This window comes from Esox lucius, chromosome 11 (genome assembly GCF_011004845.1).
Source record: "Esox lucius isolate fEsoLuc1 chromosome 11, fEsoLuc1.pri, whole genome shotgun sequence".
In the NCBI taxonomy this organism is placed as follows: Eukaryota; Metazoa; Chordata; class Actinopteri; order Esociformes; family Esocidae; genus Esox; species Esox lucius.
The window spans coordinates 27,899,184-27,922,972 of NC_047579.1; the positions used below are offsets into that span (position 1 = coordinate 27,899,184).

The 23,789-nt window shown below is 39.3% G+C and overlaps 2 protein-coding genes and 1 long non-coding RNA gene across 8 annotated transcripts; 1 reads left to right on the plus strand and 2 right to left on the minus strand.

Annotated features, from left to right (window-relative positions):
* Positions 1-1,329: 1,329 nt before the first annotated feature.
* Positions 1,330-7,306, minus strand: rusf1 (RUS family member 1). 2 transcript variants are annotated; one of them, XM_010874152.3, is made up of 14 exons: positions 6,962-7,306; positions 6,785-6,862; positions 5,076-5,190; positions 4,334-4,379; positions 4,221-4,253; positions 4,035-4,140; positions 3,742-3,843; positions 3,287-3,357; positions 2,700-2,884; positions 2,515-2,572; positions 2,360-2,424; positions 2,087-2,233; positions 1,922-1,987; positions 1,330-1,818 (listed from the first exon to the last, which is right to left on the minus strand). In XM_010874152.3, the coding sequence occupies exons 1-14, from the start codon at positions 7,109-7,111 to the stop codon at positions 1,733-1,735; spliced, it is 1,308 nt and encodes a 435-aa protein (XP_010872454.1). In that variant the 5' UTR covers positions 7,112-7,306; the 3' UTR covers positions 1,330-1,732. The 2 variants fall into 2 exon arrangements, with proteins under 2 accessions (XP_010872454.1, XP_019906129.1); XM_020050570.2 differs by having other exon boundaries at positions 6,785-6,843; positions 6,962-7,067.
* A 2,697-nt stretch (positions 7,307-10,003) lies between these two features.
* On the plus strand, positions 10,004-13,019 carry LOC105012963. Its single transcript, XR_828211.4, has 3 exons — positions 10,004-10,789; positions 11,573-11,853; positions 11,968-13,019. It is a non-coding gene; the product is annotated as an uncharacterized LOC105012963 (long non-coding RNA).
* Positions 12,566-23,725, minus strand: prr14 (proline rich 14). Of its 5 annotated transcripts, none has more exons than XM_010874155.5 (10): positions 23,545-23,725; positions 22,375-22,543; positions 22,103-22,253; positions 21,953-22,021; positions 19,422-19,465; positions 15,850-18,987; positions 15,607-15,760; positions 15,135-15,247; positions 14,903-14,971; positions 12,566-14,766 (listed from the first exon to the last, which is right to left on the minus strand). In XM_010874155.5, the coding sequence occupies exons 2-10, from the start codon at positions 22,470-22,472 to the stop codon at positions 14,442-14,444; spliced, it is 4,161 nt and encodes a 1,386-aa protein (XP_010872457.2). In that variant the 5' UTR covers positions 22,473-22,543; positions 23,545-23,725; the 3' UTR covers positions 12,566-14,441. The 5 variants fall into 5 exon arrangements, with proteins under 5 accessions (XP_010872457.2, XP_010872459.2, XP_010872456.2 ...); XM_010874157.5 differs by lacking the exon at positions 23,545-23,725 and adding an exon at positions 23,373-23,523 and having other exon boundaries at positions 22,375-22,483; XM_010874154.5 differs by lacking the exon at positions 23,545-23,725 and adding an exon at positions 23,373-23,523.
* Positions 23,726-23,789: the final 64 nt, after the last annotated feature.

The window sequence follows — 23,789 nt, forward strand, 5'->3', positions numbered from 1 at the left end:
GTATTAAATAGCGTCCTGGTATCCACTAGGATTTTATGAACGTATTTATTGCAAGTTATGTGTCAATAAAGAGTATTGTAATTCCACTGTTGTTCTCGGCCTGGTGGTGTGTGTGTCTCCTATACCGGACCAAACCGGGTTTATCAAAGGTGGTGGCAGCTACGCTATCCTGTTGTTCCAATGGCCTTACCCCCATCTATGGTTGTTGAGGAGGGTTTTATTACAGTATATATTCAATTAAACAAGCAGTACAGTAGCCGCAGCAAAATAACGTGAGCTGGCGTTATTGAGTCATTGCGTGAGTATTAATTGAAAAAGTTACATCGAGTGTTCCAGTCATTAAACGTGTATGTGGGGGTGTATTATGTATGCAGGTTCCACCCAACAGGCACAAAACTTAATTGGCAGCAACTGAAGATAAAATAAAAATAGACATTATAATAAGATAATTAGACAGATTTCTGTGGCTACATTCAACATGTTATATATTATTTAATGTTATATATTATTTTAGAGGTAAAAGATTTTCCAAGGAAAAAAGTTACATTTTCAGCCATTTCAACACTGCCAGTATTTAATATTGTCTATTTGAAAGTAGCCTAACACCGAATGCAGGGATATTGCTAGGGCCTGTTTTAGGGGGGCTTTAGTTTCACGGAGTATGTTACTGTAGTAACTGACTCAGATACAAGCTGGACTCATTGTAAACCCAATCCGTAAACCCAAAGTGTCCATCAATTGAGTCAACTAACACTAAGTTTTCACTAAACCTGTTTTCTGAAATACCTCAATGTCATAACCATGTCATATTAGTAGTATACAGTCTCAAGTCAGGTGGTTTGAATCCTGAATGCCCATTGGCTAATTGCTGTGGTATACATTACGGCACTGGTATACAACAGGTATGACATCACAGCTATTTTACTGCTCTAAGTAGGTAACTGTACATATTGGCACCATTGTGCCAATTGCTAACGTATAACACAGCTATAAGCCAATCAGCATCAAGAATTCAAACAACCAGGTTTATAAGAGACCATATACCACAGGTCCAAAGTCACATTTGTTTTAATGTTCTAATTCCATAGGTTTTATTGTATCAATAAGGTATTTATGGGGTTGATGTGACTCTGTAATGTGTCATGCTTAATTAAGAACCAGGTGGTTCAAACACTGAATGCTGATTGGCTGAAAGCCATGGTATATTGCTTACTACAATGCTAAGTGCTATAAAGAAAAATGGCCATATACCAACCACACCCCCTTGTGAATACTTAGTTGAATGTAACATTTTAAGGAATGTTGCATGACTTCACAAAGGAAAACCAATTCAATTGAAAATGTATGTATTATACCAATAATCAAAAAATCTTACATGTAAAACATTTTCTACGCTTCACAAAATTTCCTTACTCCAGCACTATGCACTAGTCACGGCTGTGCATATATTTATGCACACTATCAAGCAAACATATTAACAAATGTGACAGTTCGCATACATGTTTTTTTACAAATATTAGTGCTTCAGCTTCATTAATAGATAAGGCCCAAGATGTTTGACTGGATGTATAAATCTGAAGCATTTCCTCTATACCAAATATTGGGTCATGGCTAGAATCCATACAAGCCTGTTTTTTGCGTTAATCTTTAACCATCTCACAGTGAATGTTTGACAGAGAGAACAGCCTATTCCCTGTTAGTTGGTATACTCCAGAGCTCCTGCCATTCTCCTTTAACTCCGTTTCTTCTTCCAGTCCACCCTCCATTCATCCCAGTCCAGTAGGGTTCGACTAGTCTGCCATCCAGCGGTCTCCACACCTATAGCAGACGAAGCACATAATTAAAACTGATCAGTGTGACGGCCCAACCTCCAGAGTAGGAGTATGTATTGACCAAACATACCCTGTTACACTGATCCTACCTTCGAGGAATGGATGGAAAATTTGGTCCATAAGCTTGTGACTCTCATACACCAGTTCCCAATGATCTTGAGGGTAAAATAATTAGGTAAAGCAGTTATAATCATAGTTACAGAGAGACTGTTTATGCACGGTTCATGTTGCAGTGAATGTTAGTAAAAGCTCACTCTTCCTGTGTGACATTGATAGTTGCTTGAGAGCACCCTCTAGAGGTGAGACAGGTTGTAAGACAGTGCAGAGGCAGACTGCTTGGCACACAGCCCTGATCTCATCACACACAGATGCGCCTGGTCCCAAACAAACACACACAGAGCCTAAGGGAGAGAAACAGCACACACAATCTATTAAAATGACACAATGTGATGTACAGCCTGTAGAAAAAACACATGACAACTGATTGAATGGGTGCTGGGAGGATTACTGAAACATAATATACACACCATGTTTGACTCCGATAAGGTAAGACTCATGATTGTTTAAAATAGCCATATGAAGTTCCTCTGAGCTACAAAATGAAAGCAATAAGTTATTTCATTAAGCATGGAAAACTGAGCATACCTGACTTTCAAGACACCAGATGCAAACACCAACTTACGTACTAACTAGTTCCATTAACCTCACTCCCAGTTTAATTGGCACTGTCCTCCTGAACTCTAGAAAAACAACAAAATGAGGCGTATTGTATTTTTTTTAAACATGGAAAATGAACAGTTGATAGCCCTATAATGAACATTAAACCATTTCAGTGTATGTACATGGTTCACTGAATCTGGGCCATACCCAAGAATACAGACTCTTTCTGATTGGCCTCTAGTGGATTAAGGATCCGTCCATCTTTTAGGTATTGGTGAAACACAATGGCAAGCCGAGCCTCGTTAAGGGTGTCCATGACAACAGAACGCACTGCTTTGAAGTTTGCAAAAAGGTGAAGGATGGTGAAGAGGAAGAAGAGGACAAACGTCAGCCTGAGGAGAAGAAATGGGCAGGGGTGAAAAAGACCAGCCTCAAACAACTAACAGGTCCACTGTATTGTAGCTGCCGTTTCATGTCCTACAGTGTTGTGGACAAGCATTTGCTTTTTTTGTTTGTCGGGAGACTGATGGCGTCCAAACAAATTGAGATGGTGGAAGATATTGAAACTGTTATAAATGATGATTTTGGTTATCGTATTGTGATATTTCTTTTTCAAACAGGGGCAATGGATTTTTCTTACATTTGTGTATTAAGAAAGTATAAACACTTGGTTGCAAACCTGGTAAAAATCTGTAAAAAATTTATACAAAAACCGAGAATATCAGAAAATACTTTTTTCATGGTACTGTATTTCATCAAGTAGCCACGTAAGCAGTACAATAAAGAAGACTCACAGTGAATTGTCAGTGACCAGAGGAATAAGGATCAGACTGACCAGAAGTCCAGCCAGATTCACCAAAGTCTCCTGCAAGGGACACACAAAAAGCTTTCAGCATCCAATGAATGGTCACTTCCTTGAAGAACAGAAGGAAATCAAGTGAAGTGCTTGCTAAGCATCTGGCAAAGTCATCTGGCAACAAAGTACATGATTCGGCAATGAGAAGTCTCACAAGCATTTCTCTTTTAATACATGTTGCAGCTAAGAAACAATTGTCACAGTAAGGCAACAGGCAGGCAATATTGCAAGAATGATTCCTAAGCTTTGTAACCTTTGAGTACTCAAATTCTGAAAACGCTTGCTATTGCTTTTAAAGTATTCTGAACTCTGCTACATGCTTATCTTGACAGCCATGGACATGGCTTAGCTACAATATCTTACTGTATCATTAGAAACATTTTAATTACACACCTGGCTGCCATCTTTGGCTGAGATGTCAGCCATGTTGTCTCTGCGAGCTTGGTGAACAGTCAAAGCAGCTCTGGTGGCCCCACCTGCAACTCCCACTATAGCCTAAGAAACGGAGAGAAACAGAAAGAATGAGAGATACTAAAATTTTGTACATTTAGCATACATTTAATGAATTTTGCAAATGCTGTAATCCAGGTTGAATTATGATCAATGCATTCAATTTTTTATGTCAGTAAACCACCACATGTTTGGATCATTGCAAGAACGAAGTAGCTGGTTGCTGTCTGATTTACCTTTAATATTCCTGCAGAGCACACAATTAGAGTGAAGCATGCTGGGAAGTTAGGAGCCATTATTTCCATGAACATGGCCATATCATTGAGAACATCTGCCACAAGCCTAAGAAAAAAATCACAAGCCTTGAAATCCATAATTCTGAATCACTGAAAACTAACACTATTGATGTTTACTATCCCTACCTCCATTTTTTTGCCTCAGAATCCAGTTTGTGCCTAAAACACAGAAAAAGTAAATATGAAAAACAACAGTAAAAAAACAGTAGTAGAAGAATACAAAATAAATCCACACTAACCCCTTAAGCCAGGCAAATAAGATTCTCCCCAGCATGCCTGTGCCATCTTAAAAGAAAGAAAGAAAAATCTATAAAACAGCACAATTTGTAACTAAGATATATAGTTTCTCAACAACCCTGTTTCCAAAACAGTTGGGACGCTGTGTAAAATGTAAAACCGAATGCCAAACCACATTCTGCACGCATTACAAATGCATGGCTACATAGTAAAAGAGTCTGGGTGCAAAACTGGCCTGCCTACACAGTCCAGGCCTGTCAGCCATTGAAAACATTTGGCGCATTATAAAACGAAAACAACGACAAGAGACCCTGAAATGTTGAGCAGCTGCAATCCTATATCAAGGAAGAATGGGAAAACATTTCACTTTCAACTACAACAACTGGTCTCCTCAGTTCCCAAACACTTACAGAGTGTTGTTAAAAGAATAGGTGATGCAACCCAATGCCTCTGTCCCAACTTTTGTTGCTGGCATCAAATTCAAAGTGGGCATACATTTTTCAAGAAACAATAACATTTCTTAGTATGTTGTCAATGTATTATTTTCTATTGAATATAGAGTTTAAATTATTTGCACATCATTGCATTCTGTTTCTCTTTACATTTTACACAGCGTCCCAACTTATTTGGAAACAGAGTTGAAGTATTTATCAATGTAGAAGAACAGAACAGAAAAACATAACTGAATCCGACAGTATCCCGTTAATAGGAAAGACATTGGTCTCATCAGTTACTGACACTAACCACGTAATAACCAGGTAACCGTGGCAGCCGCTACCGTGGCCTCTTGGTTTCCAACCCCAACACCCCTTAATGAGGCCTGGGTGGCAAGAGTACCTGAAAGAGAACTGGAGAATGCCTGTGTGTGTGTGTGTGCGCATATTTGTATGTGTGGGAATAAAAGGGTGAGAAAGAATAAAACAATGTTTTAATATTGACATGTACATAGTTCCGCGATAAACTTATGCTGCAAGTCCAAAGTTAACTCAGAAATCTGTACACCAAACTAGTAACACTGCTGAGATAAATAAGCCATACAATCCCATCCCCAAGGACTTTTTACAAATGTCCACAGAATTTCTTAACAAAACACACTTAATAAAAAAATAGTGCCTGTTAAAAAATAATGAATTTTAAATCTAAATTAGTTTGTGACCAGGTTTTCCATAACAATGTTAAATAGCTACTAAATTAGGATTTAAAAAACTATGTAGAAAGCATGGTACTATTATGCAACACCTTGAGTTTAAAATAATATCTATTATTGAAGTACCGTAAATACAGATGAACACCTTGTAACATAATTACATTACAGAATGACATAATCAGCCCATGATCACTACAGAGAACTATTACACTGCCCTGCACATCTATTGGGACTTTAATCAAAATCTTAAAGAAATTGAGTAGAAATTGCTAGTTTTGCAGTATTTTCAAGGCATATGAAAACATAAAAGAACTGTAAATGTGTAGTCTCAGTTGTATCTTTTGCTTTTTACTTTGGAGGTAGTGTCATGGCAAAGGCATGCATAGCTGTGTTTGGTGTCAGTAGGCTTAATTTAACAAAGTTATTTGATGCTAAAAGAAAAGAAGAACTCACAGGAAACCATAGCAAAAAGGTTGGGCAAATCCAAATCAACAGTTTGGAAAGTCCTAAAAAAGAATGAAACCACTGATGTACCCAGGGGTGTAGATTTAAATGGGGGGGGGGGGGGGGTCATGACCCCCTCCCCCCAATATTACAGACAGGCCAATGTGACCCCTCTGGAAAATAATGAAAATCCTGGGATCCATTGACCCTGACCCCCCAATATACAATTGAAACATATGCCCTTGGATGTATTTAGCAATCTGCAACTACCAGGTTGGCCAAAGAAAACAACAGCAGCTGACAACATAAAAATTACCAGAACCGTAAAAAACAACCCTAAAATAAGTTTCATTTAGTGTCACAATCTATTGTTCTCAAGATGACTAAGGCCACACAATTACAAAGCCTACACATCAAGATGCAAGATCAGCACCATAAACAGAAAGACCAGAATCTGCAAAAAAACTGAAAGATTAGAATTTGCTAAAAAATACAGAGATCAGCCCGCACAATTTTGGAAAATAGTTTTATGGACAGATGAGGCAAAGGTGAAACTTTTAAAGTAATGGCCAAATGTGTGAAGAGAAGAGGAACTGCAGATGATCCAAAGCACACCACCTCCCCTGTGAAGCACTGTGGAGGTACAGTAGTGTCATGGCATAAGCATGCATGGCTGCCATTGGAAAGAGATCCCTCACATTCATTGATGATGCAATGAATAATGGCAGCAGAGGAATTAATTCAGAAATATCTTGTCAGTCTGTACTTTCACCTCACTCATATTAAAATGTTCATATACCTTAGTTCTCCAGCCAAAATATACTACATATAACAACATCCACTTACGTTCATATTGACCTACCTGCAGAGTATCCCAAAACTGATACCGCACATAATCACCACTGACGCTCTCTGGATACCCTTGGGGCAAGAAGACACTCTGTAGAAGATTCAATAGGAGATAGAGAGTCGAACATTGCCTAAATTGGTATTCAGTGAGTCTTCATGAAAGCACGTCATTATACAAAAACTGTCTTACTTTGAACACGCCGATAATGGAATTTCCTGTGGTCCCACCGTGTTCCCCTTCTCTCTCTCTCTTTATCAATCCACCCTTCAACTGATATTTCCAAGACTCGAGAGAGCCATACTTCTCCGTTGCCACCAATTGCGTTTTGTCGTTCTCCATTTAATTGAACGAAACATGCACAGTTCCTCCAAACTTTATGTAAAAACTAATATATTTGACGCAGTAGCATTTTTCACAGAAATGTTACTTCCGTGTTTTTGATTCCACGTCAGCTGTGCAGCTTTTCGATTGGCTAGACAGCCTCTGCGAACCGCTACGAACACCTCCCATTTCGTTACTGGTCTGGACCATAGACTGTAACCAAACAAAATCAAACAACAAAAAGAATGGCACCTCTGTCCTATTGGACAGTTCGGGAGGAAGGCTGAATTAATTAATTTCTGTTTGACTGAAACCTCAGCAAATGGAATACCAGTGTTTACATACGTTTTAGAAAGAACAGCCCTGAAAGCCCACTCTGAATGAGCTGATGTGATTTCTAATTGTACACCTGCATGCTTACTACGTGGCCCATTTCTGAATATTCCAAAACTATATACACATATACACTGCTAAAAAATGTTTGTGGAACACCTAAATCACACATTGGGTCTCAGTGAACTAAATAGATTGAAGATCAAAATCTTTACTGTGCCTCGTGCAATTCGTTAAGAACTAAATTACGTAACAACAGTCAATGGAAACCAACATCAACCGATTGAGGGCTGGATTCAAACTCACACCGAAAATCTAAGTAAACAATTGAAATCACAGGCTGTTCCAACTAGCGTGGATTTCAACATGGCAACTCATAATGTGACTGAGTAGTGTGTATGGCCCCCACGTGCCTATAGGCACTCACGACAATGTCTGGGCATGCTCCTGATGAGACTGCGGACGGTGTCCTGGGGTATCTGCTCCTAGACCTGGATCAGGACATCAGTGAGTTCCTGGACAGTCTGTGGCGGTACTTTTCGGTCAGAGTTGGGGAGTAACGGAGTACAAAAAAACAGTAACTGTAATCTGTTACGTTCACAACAAAAATATTGTAATCGGATTACAGATACTTTTGAAAAAATGTATGATTACTTTTGGATTACTCCAATTGAAAAAGAATAGTTGCGCGAAATAATTATGACACGTTGTATGTTTGAGTTTATTATTTAATGTTATAAACATCGTTATTTGAACCAAAATATGAATTGTGCGCCTCAGTTGTGTGTGATCATCATGCGCAAATGTGGACGCGCATAACCAGTTTAGTGACGGAGGAAGCGCTAGTTTAAATCTCTCCGGTTTGGTTTGGTTGGATGGCTGGAGTATATCTTCGACACTATTAGCCGAGACATATAAAATGTTATTTATAGTTATCTACTCGAGGCATAATTCTCAGAACAATGATAGGCAATATGCCTACCTGTTATATATTTTTCAAGGTTTATTTGTCTAATGCACCGAACACAGCCAGGACGAGTTGCACCAAATAACTTTTACAGGAATTGTTTAATAGATTAGGCAACTATTTGTTAGATAGATGTAACATGCTGCCTTCAAGATCCAACATTATATGGAATTTGCCACGACATTTGAGCAGGAAAGGTGTGTTGGGAAATACTCTGCCAAAGGATGATTATTTGCATTTGAGCGGCAGCATCAACTCCGTCCATACAGGCCATGTGATTTTGCTTGCTTTGCGTCTCTCAAAATTGTGTTCATTGGTAATCATTGGCTGCTGACGTCATTTACTTTAAGCTAAGAGTGTAGGTTTATAATCACAGTTTATTTCTTTCATTTGCGTTTTCGAAAATCCATCACTGGTGACCATAATCGCAGGTTACGTTCGCGCGGGTAAATCGTATTTCTTTGCGGGTGTTCAATGCAAACGTGCATTCGCAGGGGGTATCTGCAACATTTTAACAATGTTGGTTGTGGAGCTACTGCACATCAGACTACTGCGCAAAAAGCTACCGATATCTTAATTTTTATATACAACAATGTCAATACTCTTTTCGAGTAATTGCCATTTACTTTTCAACAATATTTTGAAGCAATTAAAAACATTAATAAAACACAAATAACAGAACAGGCTTAAGCATCATTAGATGTTGGGTTATGTTCAGATAAAAAGTCAGATTCTGGAAGTGTATTGGATTAATTGGAATGACTGAATATCTGACAGACCTTTGGTGTGTAATGTAGAGATGTAGCCCAATTATATTTAAGTAAAAAGCAATGGTTTAGAAACCCATTTCCAAAGGCACTGTAGCCTAAACAACCCTTAAGGAAAAATGCTAATTCAGTTTTTGGCCAGCTATATAAACTCTAACATTGATTTATTCCGCAAAAGGTGTTCAGTTGGTTATAGGCAATTCCTATTTGTTTTCCAATGACTCTTAATATGAAAGTAATCTAAAAGTAATTTGATTATGTTACCGAGTTTAAGTAATGAAAATGTTACGTTACTGATTACAAATGTGGACAGGTAACTTGTAACTGTAACGGATTTCTTTTAAAAAGTAACCTACTCAACCCTGTTTGCAGCGTCTGATGCACTGATACATAACGTCCCAGAGGTTCTCAATTGGAATCAGGTCTGCGGAACGTTAATGGCAGTCAATGGCATCTCCTGGTATCTCCTCCATGCTCTTGAGACTGTACTGGGAGACACAGCACTCCTTCTTGCGATGGCATGTATGGATGTGCCATCCTAGAGGAGCTGGAGTACCTGTGCAAACTGAGTGGACTGCAGGTACCGCCTCATGCTACCAGTAGTGACAAGGACACTAGAAAAACGCAAAACTAGAGAAGAATTAGTTAGGAAGGATAAGGAGAGAACAAATGTCTGTGGCTATCACCTGCAAAACCATTGCCTTTTTGGGGGTTGTCTTGCTGTTGCCTCACCAGTGCACCTGATATCACTGTCATTTGCATGAAAACGGGTGACACTGATTCACAATTGCTTATGCTTCCTAAATGGACAGATTGATATCCCTGAAGTTTAACTGATTTGGTGTTATACTGTGATATTTAAATGTTCCCTTAATTCTTTTGAGCAGTGTATATATAAAACTCCCTGGCAAGGTAGGAATATTAAATGTCTCCAAACCTTGGTTAAATGAAAAATAATTGACGAATGGGGACAGAATGTGGTTGGAATAAATGGGGTTAAAATAAATGGTATGCACACGTAGAGGATCAAGAGCAGACTTGAAGGAAATCAAGTTGTTTGTTTGGCCTTATAAGGCAAGACATGTTGTAACTCACCCAAGCAAGTTACTCAGGAATGTTGCCCAGAAAAAGCAAGGCACGGGAAAGACATTTCTAAGAACCACAGTATTCCACAGTGTGATTGATGTGTAGACTGAGAAGGTAGAGTTTAATGAATTATAAATGTTAAAACAGGACCTGAGTCGAGGAGGAGTGGTCTACAGAAATCATTAACAATAGTGGGTGTGGAGGGTAGTAGTTTCACTGCACTCAAATCTGGAGCTTCTTTCATTTTCAGTGACTTACTTTCAATGTGATCTGATAACAATCAACTCGGAGACAGCTCAAGAAAATGTACAACTAAATCTCTGAAGTACAATGGGATATTTTAACCCAAGTCTATTGAAACTAAAGAGGAAGCAGTAAACAACTAGCAGCTGTGACCTAAAACTTGAAGAAAAGAGGATAATTAAAGGAAAATATCAGCAGTAATCCCCATACCTGTCTATCATTGGTGCGGATTTTAGGTAAAATTGAAAGTAGACAAACATCTCCAGAGCTGCACAGTGAAATTCAAGCTTAGAGTAGTATGTAAGTATCTTTTAAGGTGTGTCACATACTAATGTTTCATTATACTATTTGTTTATCTCCAACCATACTGTTATGTTGTTCTCTCCGTGATATATATTTTTTATTAGACTACATTATGTGAAAAGAGTAAGCTCCTCTTTTGAGTTATCAACACTAAATGTCAGGAGTTACCCACTTCGTTATTTTCTTAAAACACTTCTCCTTTATTAGTTGCAGAGAGCTCAAGAGTAAAGCCCCGATAATGGTATGTTGCTTAGACTGACATTACTGTTAGTATTACATTCCTGTTTAAAGTTTAATTCTTAGGCAACATAAGTAATCAGTTACATTAAGCAGTCATATGGAAGAGGAAAAAAGTGTATTCTTGTCTCATGTGAATATTACAGCAGTAACATTTTGTGGTTGGTGATATAATTACCAAAACTACAGTTTAAGGAAATAGGAGGGTTTCGGCAGGGACAAAACTTGTGAATTGTGATTGTTTTTTTCTTCTCCATGGTAATGTTATGTACTTTGGCATAGACTCAGTAGCGCGCTAGTCATCCGTCTCATCATTCCAGTTCTTCAAGCTTCTGTTTGACAGTGACTCAGTGCATACCTTATTCCCTATTCCCTAACAATCATCTATTGGTGGAAAGTACCAGGCAGAAAAACATTTGGCATGACAGTAGAATATTATTTGGAAAGTTGAACAACAATGTTATCTACAACCTGTAAGAAACGTTTACAACTTCAAATAACTCAGTGCTTATCAAACTTACATTATTGTCTTAATTTGTTCAGACATAGCACCGTGTACTCCGTCTGAACCCTGGCGAGTCTCCCCAGAGATGTCGGCTCAATCAGAACCAAGGGCTGATCTTCAACTGGCTGCTGTCACAGGAAATGATGAAGAAAAACAGGCCCTAAATGACACCCCTGGCATTCAAGTAGACAATGGCTGTAGCCATGCCGATGCCGTTCTCTCATGTGGCGCTCACAGGGACTTCAGAAAACTAGCCATCTGCAGCATTATCTGTGGATTTTCCTGCATCGGCATTTTTTCTTTGATAAACTCAGTCAAGGTGAATTCAAAGTTTTTGAAACACTAATAACTAAATGCTTGCCCAAATTTCAGAATCAACACTTGAGATATTTTCTCCATTTAAATAATTTCAGCTTTTTTCTATTTTTTGTAGGCTAAGGAGACAAGAAAAACGGATCCAGAAAAAGCTCAGCTCTATTCCCAAAAGGCAAAAAAAATTGGGATAATTTCAATTGTGGTGTGGGTGGCCATTTTGATACTCATCCCAGTACTTACAGTACTTGTGTCCTACCTACTGACATTTATAGACTGACCAATTTCCTGGAACCTCCAACATTAGAAAGATACATACAGGACAACTGTCCAACTTCTTCAAGAAACATTTGTTACATTTTCTTTATCCAATAGTGAGGAGAGTTTTGCCGAAGAAGCACTTGACCGGATCTGACCACATGCTGAAGCAGTAAATGTCCAACAGACGCAGCTTAGATTGCTGGGCAACACTTCCAAACTTAAAACTGTAATGGCACTGTGAGGCAGTCAACAACAAAAACTAACCTCCAGATAGCCCGGCTGAGTATAAATCTGATAGTCTTGCTGCTATCTACAAAGGCATGTCTCATTTGTCTCCCACTAAACATTCCACTGAATTTCACATTCAGTAGTCAAACTGAAGAGGTCATTAAGAGGCTGTTATGTGCAAACGGCCAAAAACACAAGTTACTTTGATACAGAATTTAATGGACAAAATCTCATTGCTAACATTCATGCGTTTAATACTGAACAAAGCAAAAGGTAAGTCCAGTATGAACATAATACAAAACCTGCATAAAGGCCTGACTAGATCTTTTTAAGAATAGCACACTTTCAGCTGCTTGATAATTGCTATGCAATTAACTAAATGGAAATGTCAAAGGGACAGATTGTTAACTAGGTAAAATGAAATTGGGGCAGTGTTTTTGCTTTAAACTGTGAAAACTGTTAAACCTTTGACTAAAGTTACCAAACCTTTATAAAACTTATTTTCGATTACATTACTATTTCTGTTAACTGTTGTTACTTTATTGTGTTTACACAAGTAGTTCAAAGAATTTTGTAATAAAATTAATATACATTTGCTCAGATTCCCCCCCTCCCCATTTACATTATTTGAAGTAGCTACATATAATCTTTACTCACTATGAAGCAACTCTCTAGCTGTAAAAAGAAATGCATACAAATACAGGTACATTACTTCAACAGCTTAACACAGGACATACAAATATTTCAGAAATATAAAAGTTAAAAAAGTAAGTGATTTGTATATACTAGCAATTTGCAAAGGGTTATATTGTACTGTCAAAGCATTTGCATTACAGGATACCAATTCTGCAAAACAATGGTGCTAACCTGCATTGATCAGTGTGTGCATTGGAGTGTCATGCAATTTCAACATCCAATTTGACACAATTTAAAACATTTAGAAATGGACAATGTAGATTTAACTTGCTATAATAATGACCCTGATGTGAAGGATATAAACATGTATACAATACAAAACTTGGCTGGAATATTATCAGGTGGCAATTCAAAGGACTGACAAAACAATTATGAAAACATGCACTCAGTACTGTAAGTCACTCAGGATAAGTGTTTCTACATAATTACTTAAATGTAAATTATATAAAAGGCAAAACACTGTATAAACATTATTTCACAGCTGCAATTTAGCCTAAAATGTAGGTGTGTTTGCTATGCTCCAGAACTGACTGTATTGATTGACACATCCGACTCGAGTGAACATTTTAACTGAATGCAGCGATGGTGCTTAATATTTCTTGCAAGTAGCTGCCACTTGAAATCTACATTCAAAATGAAGCTAGTTGCCCATTTTCACTGACACTAGTTGCCCATTTTCACTGACACTAGTTGCCCATTTTCACTGACACTAGTTGCCCATTTTCACTGACACTAGTTGCCAATCAAATGTTTGCACTTACAGCTCAGATTTACCATCAGAAGAACATATTGCTTTACATTTGAAGTTGAGCAGTAAAGATGGAATATCTAATTGAGAACCATGTGCCTACAACCACCTGTAAAATACATTCATGTTAATAGAAAATATCCAAAGATTTGAGCTGCACATGGTCACCCTAAGTTAGGATTCAGCACCAAATAATTATAATCAGAAAGGGTTTAATTATGATTCAAAATCTGAGGCACTACCATATTAAGAATGCACTTTATAAAATGAGCACAGAACTAACAGTAGGTAGCAGTTTCAAATACACAACTACTCATACCCACTGACGTAAATCAATGAAGAAAAATGCATTACATCCATATCCAAATGTTATAACACATACCATGTCATTATCAACACATACTAATACGAACACAAAAACTCCATGATGACTCAATGGACGGTAAATGATACCCCTCAAAAATAATACGTTGTACAAACCTACAGAAGCTAAGGACAAGCTTGATGTTGGCCGGAAGGCGACATAGGACTGAGGTTATTTTAGTGACAGACATTTTCGAAAGGCAAATATGCTTTGTCAAAAGTGCTTCAAACACTGATGTTCATCTGCATTCTTCTTGGATACTTAAAGTAGATGACCCTCTACTACTGAATGAAATTTGTCAACAGATCTCCTCGTCGAAAGCTAACCAGGAATCCAGTTGATCAAGCTTGGCACAAAGAAGTGAATCTAGCTCCAGTAGATTAACAGTGGAGTCATCTTTTGAAGAGGGGCAAACTCCTCGCTTAGGTCTTCCAAAAGAAGAGCCCACCCCAGCTTTTCTGGATGAGCCGCCCCCTGCCCCAGCACCAACAAGGGGCTTCCTTGGCTTTCTGACCACACCCACCTCAGGGAACTCCAAAAAACGCTTCATGCGCTTCTGGCCAAGGAAGGCCTGAGACCCATCCCGTCGACTGAGTGGCACCTCAAATATGGTCTCCAGCCGCCTGATAAAAGAAACAAGGATATGATGAATGAAAGGGAAAGTAACAGAGATATAATGATTACATGTAAAACTCATACTCGCTCATTAAATAATGTACAGCAGGATAGAAAATGTGGTGCCTGAGTCGACAGTCTAACCTTTCAGGGGGCTTGGTGAAGTTTTTATTAGTGTAGATTTCCTCCAAACTGAACTCTTTCTTCTTCACCCTGATGTAACACACAAATAGGATCATTGCAAACTGTGTGGATTGTAATCTACCGGGCTTCACGTTTACAAGTACTGCTACAAGATTACTGCTATACATGCTGGCAAACCATCACACCATAAAGAGTTAGTTCAAAATACAAACGAACTGGCCAATACACATACCGGATAGGCTTGGGCAGGCCCATTGGTGTGAGGTTGTGGAGGGGTTTTGGTAAGGCTTTGCGAATTCGAATCGATGACACTTTCCTTCGTTCCTCATGCTTGCAGCTTTCCAACTGTTTCAGACAATGATGTTATGCAAACATATAAAGAAACCGGCACAAACACCAGCATGTGTTACAAAGATTGCTGACATCTAGTGAGCATTCTAACTGTTGGTTGATGAGGTAGTTCCCCTATTTAAGTGCTTTGAGGACCTGAGTTGGTAGGAAGGAGCTATATAAAGCCAATTCATTATTATTAATGATGACACAACAATAATGGCACAGCAGAATTTCACTCAAATCTTACTTTTGGTCAAACTATCCCTTTAATAATGATGGTGGGTGTAAGGCTGACTTGCATTTATACTCAACTTTAATGCATGTGATGGGCTAACTATATTATTGACATAATCACTATGTAGTGAGTGTACCTTAATTTCAGAATCTGACAAAGCTTTTTCCTCTCTCATTCGCATAGCTTCAAACTCAAGACTGAAACAGTCACTGTTCTCAACATTCTCCCCATCCTCTTCACGCTGCTTGCTGGTCTCACCCTCACCCTCTAGGGGAATCTGGGACAATGCACTGGAAACAGGGTACAATTTATATCATCTTCAACTAGCATAATGAAAAAGTAAAACAGTTGTTACCAAAGACAGGGTAAAGTGTTTTACCTGCAAATGGAGGAGACTGAAGCAGAGGATATGTCTGGGCTCAGGAGGTCACTGGGATCGGAACTGGAGAACAGGTGCCGCAAAGAAGAGCAGGATGAAGTGAAAGAAAAACCACTGAAGGGGGTAGAGGAGGCATGACCGCAAGCACTACTAGTGGCAGCCTGGCTTCCTTTTTGCAATTTCCTAGAGAGAAAAGCCAGGGGGCTTGACAGGAAGCAGGTGGCCCGGGCAGAGATAGACGTGGAAGGCGAGAGTGGTGTACTTGGTGATGGGCTGCCAAAGAAATCTGACCTTCTAGATGGGAAAACCTCCTTACGCAGGCATAACGGCGCAATGTCCCGCTCAATTTCCCCACTAGATACAGTGTGACGACGTGCTCGCCGGGACAATGCAGGAGGAAGGGGGACAGGAGGAAGGAGGGCAGGGTGCAGTCGAGGTACGGAGATGATCCTGCCCCGCAGGAAGGCGTTTGGCTGGCTGTCATGGTGCACAAGGACAGGGATTTCTGGACAGGAGTAGCTGCGCAACAGTTTCTTAGTAAACCGCTCACCAACCTCTGCCATTCTCTCTTCTTTCTGCTGCACCTTGACTACAGGCCTGTGCTTCTTACTCAGAGTCGGTGCTTTCTTTTTTTGGCCCCTTCCCCGCAGCCGGGTCTGGGAACACTCATTCCCGTCTTTCTCCACCTCCATGACATCATCAGTATGATTCTGGCTAAGGTCAGGAGGTTTAGAGGCAGTGGAAAGTACCTCTTCTACTGGGTCCCTTACAACATTTCCTTGCATTGCCAAATAGTTTTTCACTAGATTTTTGTTCACTTTAATAAAAGATTTTGGACAGTTTTTCCAAGGCCAAGATCTATCTTCAACTTTTATTTGATCAAGTCCCTGGGAGTCAGAGGTCTTGTTATTGTCCTCTATGAAAGAGCCTTGTCTGTCTCCCTTATCATCAACAATAGGTTTCTCCAACCTCTTAGCCACCAGTAATTTAGTGACAGAGGATTTGCTAGATTCGTTACCCTTTTTATTAGAACTTTTGCAAGATCCAGTCATTTCTTCTTCCCAGCTTGCCTCTTTATGGACATCCACAACTGCATTAGTATGTAATGTCGGTTGAGTCATGTCTGAAGATCTAGAATCTACATTGACATTGTCATCTTTGCTGGGCTGCAATGAGTTCAAGTGAAGGACACCCTCAGGTAGCCTCACCGATGTGCCACGGTCTTGGGATGAGCTCCAATTAACAGACCTGCGGGATGTCAGTGGAAAACTCTCTTCTGGTGCAGTCTCATTCAACTTAGGACACTTAGGGTTGCTATGAGAGGACCTAATTTCAACCATTGGGGAAATGTTCCTCTTCTTGGTGGTGTATTTTTGCAGACTTTTGGATCTGGGTTGAGGTCTCTTCCCGATGACATCTAAGTGCTGCCCAGAAACAGGAAATTCCTGATTCAAAGTGGTTGTCATGGTGGTTTCCATCTCCAGATTACATGCTGAACTACAGTCATTTCCATCATATGTTAAGGCACTGGTTACATCCCTAATACTGCAGGGTCCTGTGCTATTATCACACAAAGTCCTATTAATATGCTCTAATACACTGCCATCAGTTGAAGTGGCCTCTAGTGTTTGAGACATATTTTTAATACTCTCTCTTCGTCCTCCCCCCTTGTCCTTCACCTGCATCAAAAGTACATGTGTTTCAGACGGTTTTTGAGTTGTTTTGATGTACATGGTAGAATGAACCCGAGGAAGCCCCATCCTTTTAAGAGAGTGAGGTTCATCATATGGTTCCATTCCTACTCTGGGCATGACAGGTTCTACATCTATTGTGTGTTCTACTGGAGATAATGTGGAACTTTCTAAGTCATTATCTACGGTGTCTTCTGTTCTTGTAACCTCTTCCCATCTCTCTCCTTTCATCAGTTTCACTCTTTTCCTGTCCTTCTTGATTGTTGTAAGAGGTGCTGCTAAGCATCTCCTCTTGGCTCTCTTTGCCCGGCCTGCCATATGGCTTTGCTTTTCTTCACACTCATTTTGAAGAGACTGACTGACTAATGCATGGTTATTCAGTGTAATTTCATTTACACTAACATTTAATGGTTTTCTTGGGCTTCTTCGAACAGAGATACCCAACTGGTGACCACATAACATATTTTGGTCTTGAGGCAACCCAACACTTGCTGAACTGTTATCTGCCTGACAGAGAGTCCCTGGAGAGGTAGGGCTACTTCTTTCACTGTCATTCGAGTCCCAGACTTTTGTCTCTTCATAACATTTTGCTGTAAGCGGTTTGGCCTTGGGCTTAAAGTCTACAATTTCAGCTGGTAAACTAGAGAAGCTCTCGGCATCAGATGCTCCAGTTGTAGCAGGAGGACAGCTTTGTATTTCAGATGTATTTTGACAAACAAGTTGTTGGCACATTGGTCTTTGCAGTTCAAGCGTAGAATCCTTCTGTTTCTCTATTTGAACTTTAGGAACCAGCTTGGGGCCACATGAGACACTTGACGAGTCAGGGTGTTGGAAGGATGAGTTTAACTTGGACTCGGTTGAATCAGAACCATCCTTAATACTACTTCTTAGTAGACGCCTACTCTGCTTACACGGTAAATAATCATTATTAATCTCCTTTTCTGAGCTGTTTGACCCAAGGGTGTCACTTTGCTTATCTTCAGGCTGAATTAAATTATTGGTAAGAGTGCTGTGGGTTTCAAAGTTCATGCTGAAGTTTAAGCATTTACGAAAGGCAGAGTCATGTCCTACTTTTCCAACCTCAAAGGGGTTCTTGACTGTTTCAGAGGTTATCCCATACCCAGGTCCTTGTTGTGGAGAACCATGAGAAGCAGAGATGTCCAAATCTGGTTCAGGTGGGGAGCCATTAGGTTTAAAAAGTCGGACTGGACTCATGACAATCTCAGTGAAACTGGCCATCTTGGATTTAAACGACTGAAACAATGGGCCAATCACCCATTGCGCCATTGAGGGCGGTCGTTCAGGGGACTTCACACAGTCGTAATCGGCTTCCATGTCTGATTGGTTGAAATCAAAATCATCTTCACTCTGTCCAGCAGTTTTCACATTAAAAATGTGCGTGGAAGAGGATGGAGTAACTTTGTTTGTGCCTTTTGTTTCCTTGTGCCTACAATGGAAAAACAAAAAAGAAAATGTGAACAGAAAAACAAAAAAAAGTAATAAATACAGCTCAAATTAAACCAAGTACAACTAGATGTGCTGGTATTAAACTAAGGCAAATCACTAACAGCTTAGTTTCATACATACAAATTAGTCATACTAAATAATTCCCTGACTAATAACCTGTACCTTGAACTAGAGTTGGCAAAATGAAGAGGTTGAACGTAGTTTGACAAGCCTGCCGCTAATCTGAAATGTTGAGATCTCAGTCCATTTCCTTCATCTACTCATCCATCTCTCATCACAAAGAAAATCAATCTTCCATAAACACATCTTTCACTGACCTAATCCTTTTCTCCAGATACGGTTAAAATCAGTTTCTGAATATTTAAACAAAACAATATGCACAAAAACTGCAGACTACGTTACAGTCATACTCACTTAGACATTTGATATCTTGATGCAACATTGAGATCCAAATCGCTCTGGAATATAAATATGTCATTAACACCTTCCCAGCATAATCACTGAGTTACTTCAGTCTTATTTACTGAATAGTTCTTTAAACATTAAAGATGCAGTTGGCAATTTTTGCACAAGAGTTGTAAGAGTGACAATATAAGAGCCACGAAAATTGTGTACAGTTTCATGTATTTGTTCATTTGTGTCCCATGTAATCATACTGAACATAAAGGCAGACTGAGGTATGATAGCGATTCTACTAATAGACAACATGTATACAACATTTTACACAACAAGCCCAAAATTTGTGGTTTAAAAACTCAATGTCGTTAATCGCTAGTCTGATACTGCATATTTAACACAAAAATGCTGTCCTTTCTGGGTTTTTGTAGCAACAACTCTATTTTACACGCTTGAGTGTTTTAACTAATATTGTATGCTGAATTTTGTCATTTCCATCCATATATTCTAATTAGATAATGCACACTAAAATGCATCTGTTTTCCCATACCATATTAACATTTGGAAATAAAATGTAATTTCCTCGTACATTAACTGAATTAATCAACTGGGCGTTGAAACATTTTTGTTTCATTTGGAAGTTCTACATAATAGTTTTATAATACACTATTTCAAATAACTAGGCTACAATATTCTATGCAGAAGAGCTAGAGGTGATACATCATAATGCGAGGTCAAATTTAATTGTCATTGCTTTGTGGTTGCATTTTGTGAAGAGCAATCGTTAACAACATGGGTGTAGTGCTTGTTCTAAAGCTGAACACAACTGCACGCTCTGGAAGCCAAATGAAAGAGGGGAGCTCAATAATTTGTAGATGAATTGTTGGTTTTGCTCCAGAAAGTTGGCGGTCAAAAGCGCAAATACCACAGATCTGTGGCCTTACTCACAAAACATTTTGTCTTACCACTAGGAGACCTCATAAACAGCACTATACGTTCCTAGCTAAGAGTCTCCTCTTAAAAAGTATTCACAAAGCTGCTAAGACCAACTTTTACTAAAGAATGGGGAGGAGTTGTAAGCTAAGAGAAAGGGCGGGGTTGACCCTGTTGCTACGGATGATGTTGTGTACCACAAATAAGCTTGCTTACTATGCCCACATTGGGCTGAAGGCGGAGGGGTCTCTCAGTGAATTCATCATAGCAAAACTGTAGAAGGATGTGTCTTGTGCCATATTGAAATAGATATTAAAATAAAAATCTAGCCTAAGTGTCACTGATAAAAAATGAAACCAAGAATGACATACTGACTAGTCAAGATGTGTTCAGACAATTGTCAGCCTCTTACATTTCTGGCAGCTCATAAAGAAATGCACATTCATCTTTTGATGGTGCAATAATTGTGTGTCCCATCTATAGCACCAACTACACCAGGTGGTCCAACTTTTTGACGAGGTTATGATTATGCTAATTATCAGCTGAGAACACTCAAAGATAAAGAGTCACTGGGGCTGCTGTCAGGGTTTTGCCGGAATCTCTTCTTTGGTTTCCAAAGACAGATTCACTACAGGCCATCAGGAAGGGTTAATAGTGGCTTTACAATGGCTGTTCCAATGTATAATTTGTGTACTACACTCCAGAATAAATTAACATTGTAACATGTTCTATTTCTAAACAGGATTTTTCAGGACCACATCAAAACAGATGTAGTCATTATTTACCTCTAAATTAAGTCATGAAACGATAAGGGATTATACTTCTAAAAACATTTAATAACCAGACAAGATATGTTGAAGACTTCAAACCGAAGGAACATGTTTCTGTGAAGCACACACACGGCTTTGTAACAGTGTACCGTTGTAACGGAAACATTTAATATAGCAGTATCACCTGTTCACTAACGGACATTTGTTTCAGATTAACAAGTTATCTTCAAGGCATCAAACAACAGATCATGCTGCCAATTGAACATGCTTCTATAGAAGTATACAAGTTGTGGCAAAAAAAATTTGGCCCAACACGCCCTAAAGTGTTCCCTTTGAGTGGCCGAGGCGTTTCGCATCTATTTGAGGCTTGTAGATGCATCATGGGTATTAGTGACCATAGAAACAACGCAACCAGCGGTGCAATACATTAATTTTACAACTGTACATCATGGAATGTAGGGTTTTAAAGGCTCAAAGCTGGTTTTGTGGCATAAAATGTAAATTGTCTATATATCTAACAATTATACTATATCTTAACTCCCAAAAGTAATTTAGGACCAACCAAGTTTCCTTTGCTTGTTTTTTGCCTGAGGACATATTGATCCCTACAACATGGGTGTCACTGGTTGCCCATCCCAGGACTAGTTAGGCCAGTCAGGTTTGCAGACAATATTTCCTCCTCAATGTGAGTAAGATGCAGCAGGCTGCAAAGGAGGATTAATGGACGCCTTTCACCCGTTTAAACCAAGGGTTTGTGTAGGGCACTGCAGTACCCAGTGCAATATTAAGGTTAAGATGACCTAGAGTAGAAAGAAACTGACAGACAAATACACTCTTACTGCATACCTTTCTCAGCAGTTTGTCTGTTGTATCGGTTCTCATTAGCTTAACTGACAGGGACTGAGACAGCTGCACCTAAGGGTAAGAGAAGTGAACGGATTACCAAACAAGTCCCTTCTGATAATCCCTTATAATGTGCAACTACCATGCGACTACCATGCTGCTCTCCCTCTCCCTCTTGGGGGGTGATGCCTTTCTTCTGGACGGTTTCTGAGCTGCCACTCTGTCTTTGGGCTCTCGGTGCTTCGATGTCTTCTGAATGCGGCCACTTCTCCTCCTGTCAACAGGCTTTTTGCCATCTTCACAACTGGAACATAAGCAATTGTTGTTTGGACATTGTAATTGAGTATTAAATATGTGGGTGTGCAAAACAAAGAAGAAAATAAAACCGGGGAAGAAGAAACCAAATGGTGCTAGGGGAACTATACCTCAGGGCGTTGGAGGAAAGTGGGAGAAGGTGGGGTGGAGGTTCGCTGTGAAGGGGAATACTTAAAGGGGTTGGGGGAACCTTGGAATCTCCCTCCATTGAAAATACTACTAAAAAGGAACAAATCAGGGGACTAGGTCAACATCCTCAATCTCTTCCACTGTCTTTCCCTGAAAAGACAACACAAACATGTCCCATGCTGGACATCAACATGACTGAAAAGGACAATAAACATGATATTACCTTTAATAAATGACTACGAAAGCTTTGTTGTTCACGGTACATGATCGGCAATTGCTAAATAAACGTCTATGTAAGAGAAACTAATATTACAGTTCTGTACATAATCGAATAGAAAAATAGCTATAACTAGACCTTTTACCACACTATAGAAAACTACTTTAAAATAAACAATTACCCGCTAGCGACATCTGCGATTAGCTTCACATCGTCTCTTTACACATACTTTAAGAATGGCGCCAATTATTGAAGACAAATTGGTACAAGGCTTTTGCCCCATTTTGAAAAAGCTTTTTTTTTGTCTTTAATGTGCACTTTTTTGAAAGACACTTTTTAGTGTTGTCATGGGGATGGAAACCCGGTGTGGCTGCCCACCTACAATGTTAGCTAGCTCACATTCAAAGCTAGCTAACTACGACATGTTAATTCATATCGTGCATGTCGATGTTTGTGCATATCGTGAATTTAAATTAAATAACCCTTTGCGTTCTGAGTAGCTAGCTATGTACAAAATTGGTATTTTTTTTTTTTTTTAAGTCACTCAATGAGGCTAACGTCAACATAGGGTAGTACAGTATTAACACAACCGTACCTAGCGTTGCTAAAGTTAGCTGCTGCCAAAACTAGCCGCTACCAAAGCGGCTAACGACGTTCTTAGCTGCAGTTAATGCGATGTTTGCCTTTAGCTAAATAGCATACACATTGCATTGGAAAATGTAATATTTCATGTAGCTAGCCAACTTCAAATAGTAAACTTACCACACCGTAATAATTATTTGCATGAAAAAGCTTGAAGTTTAAGTATTATTCGTTAGCATTGTAAACATCATTATCATAAACAAGCCGGACGGCGGCCGAGTATAAACATTTCGCCTTGTTCATCAACTTCCACCGGCACAACAATCAATAAACCAATCAACGCAAAGCTTACACATTATAGAAATCCCTCCAGAATATCGACCCAATAAAAGGAAACTAGAAATCTAGCTCAACCAATTGCATTGTGGTTAGGGGATTATGTTGGGTAATGGGCGGTCTTTATCCCCGTGTGAACCTGAGTGATGTTACATTAAAACCAATCAGAAAAGCTGGAAAGTGGCTTGTTAAGGCAGCAACTCCATGTAACCCAAATTTGAGCTAACGTTTTCTCCTAAAGCCAGCGTGATGTTACACAGT

Bases quoted from the DNA above. Each gene is read 5' to 3' on its own strand.
- prr14 (XM_010874155.5), bottom strand. From the start codon at position 22,472: ATGGAGGGAGATTCCAAGGTTCCCCCAACCCCTTTAAGTATTCCCCTT. The intron at 22,254-22,374 runs GTATAGTTCCCC...CTTATGTTCCAG, and splicing joins CTTTCCTCCAACGCCCTGAG to TTGTGAAGATGGCAAAAAGC. The intron at 19,466-21,952 runs GTATGCAGTAAG...TTTATATTCCAG, and splicing joins CAGACAAACTGCTGAGAAAG to AGCGATTTGGATCTCAATGT.
- rusf1 (XM_010874152.3), bottom strand. From the start codon at position 7,111: ATGGAGAACGACAAAACGCAATTGGTGGCAACGGAGAAGTATGGCTCT. The intron at 5,191-6,784 runs GTAGGTCAATAT...ACACACACACAG, and splicing joins AGTTTTGGGATACTCTGCAG to GCATTCTCCAGTTCTCTTTC. The intron at 2,885-3,286 runs GTGAGTCTTCTT...TCTTCTCCTCAG, and splicing joins CTGGTCACTGACAATTCACT to GCTGACGTTTGTCCTCTTCT.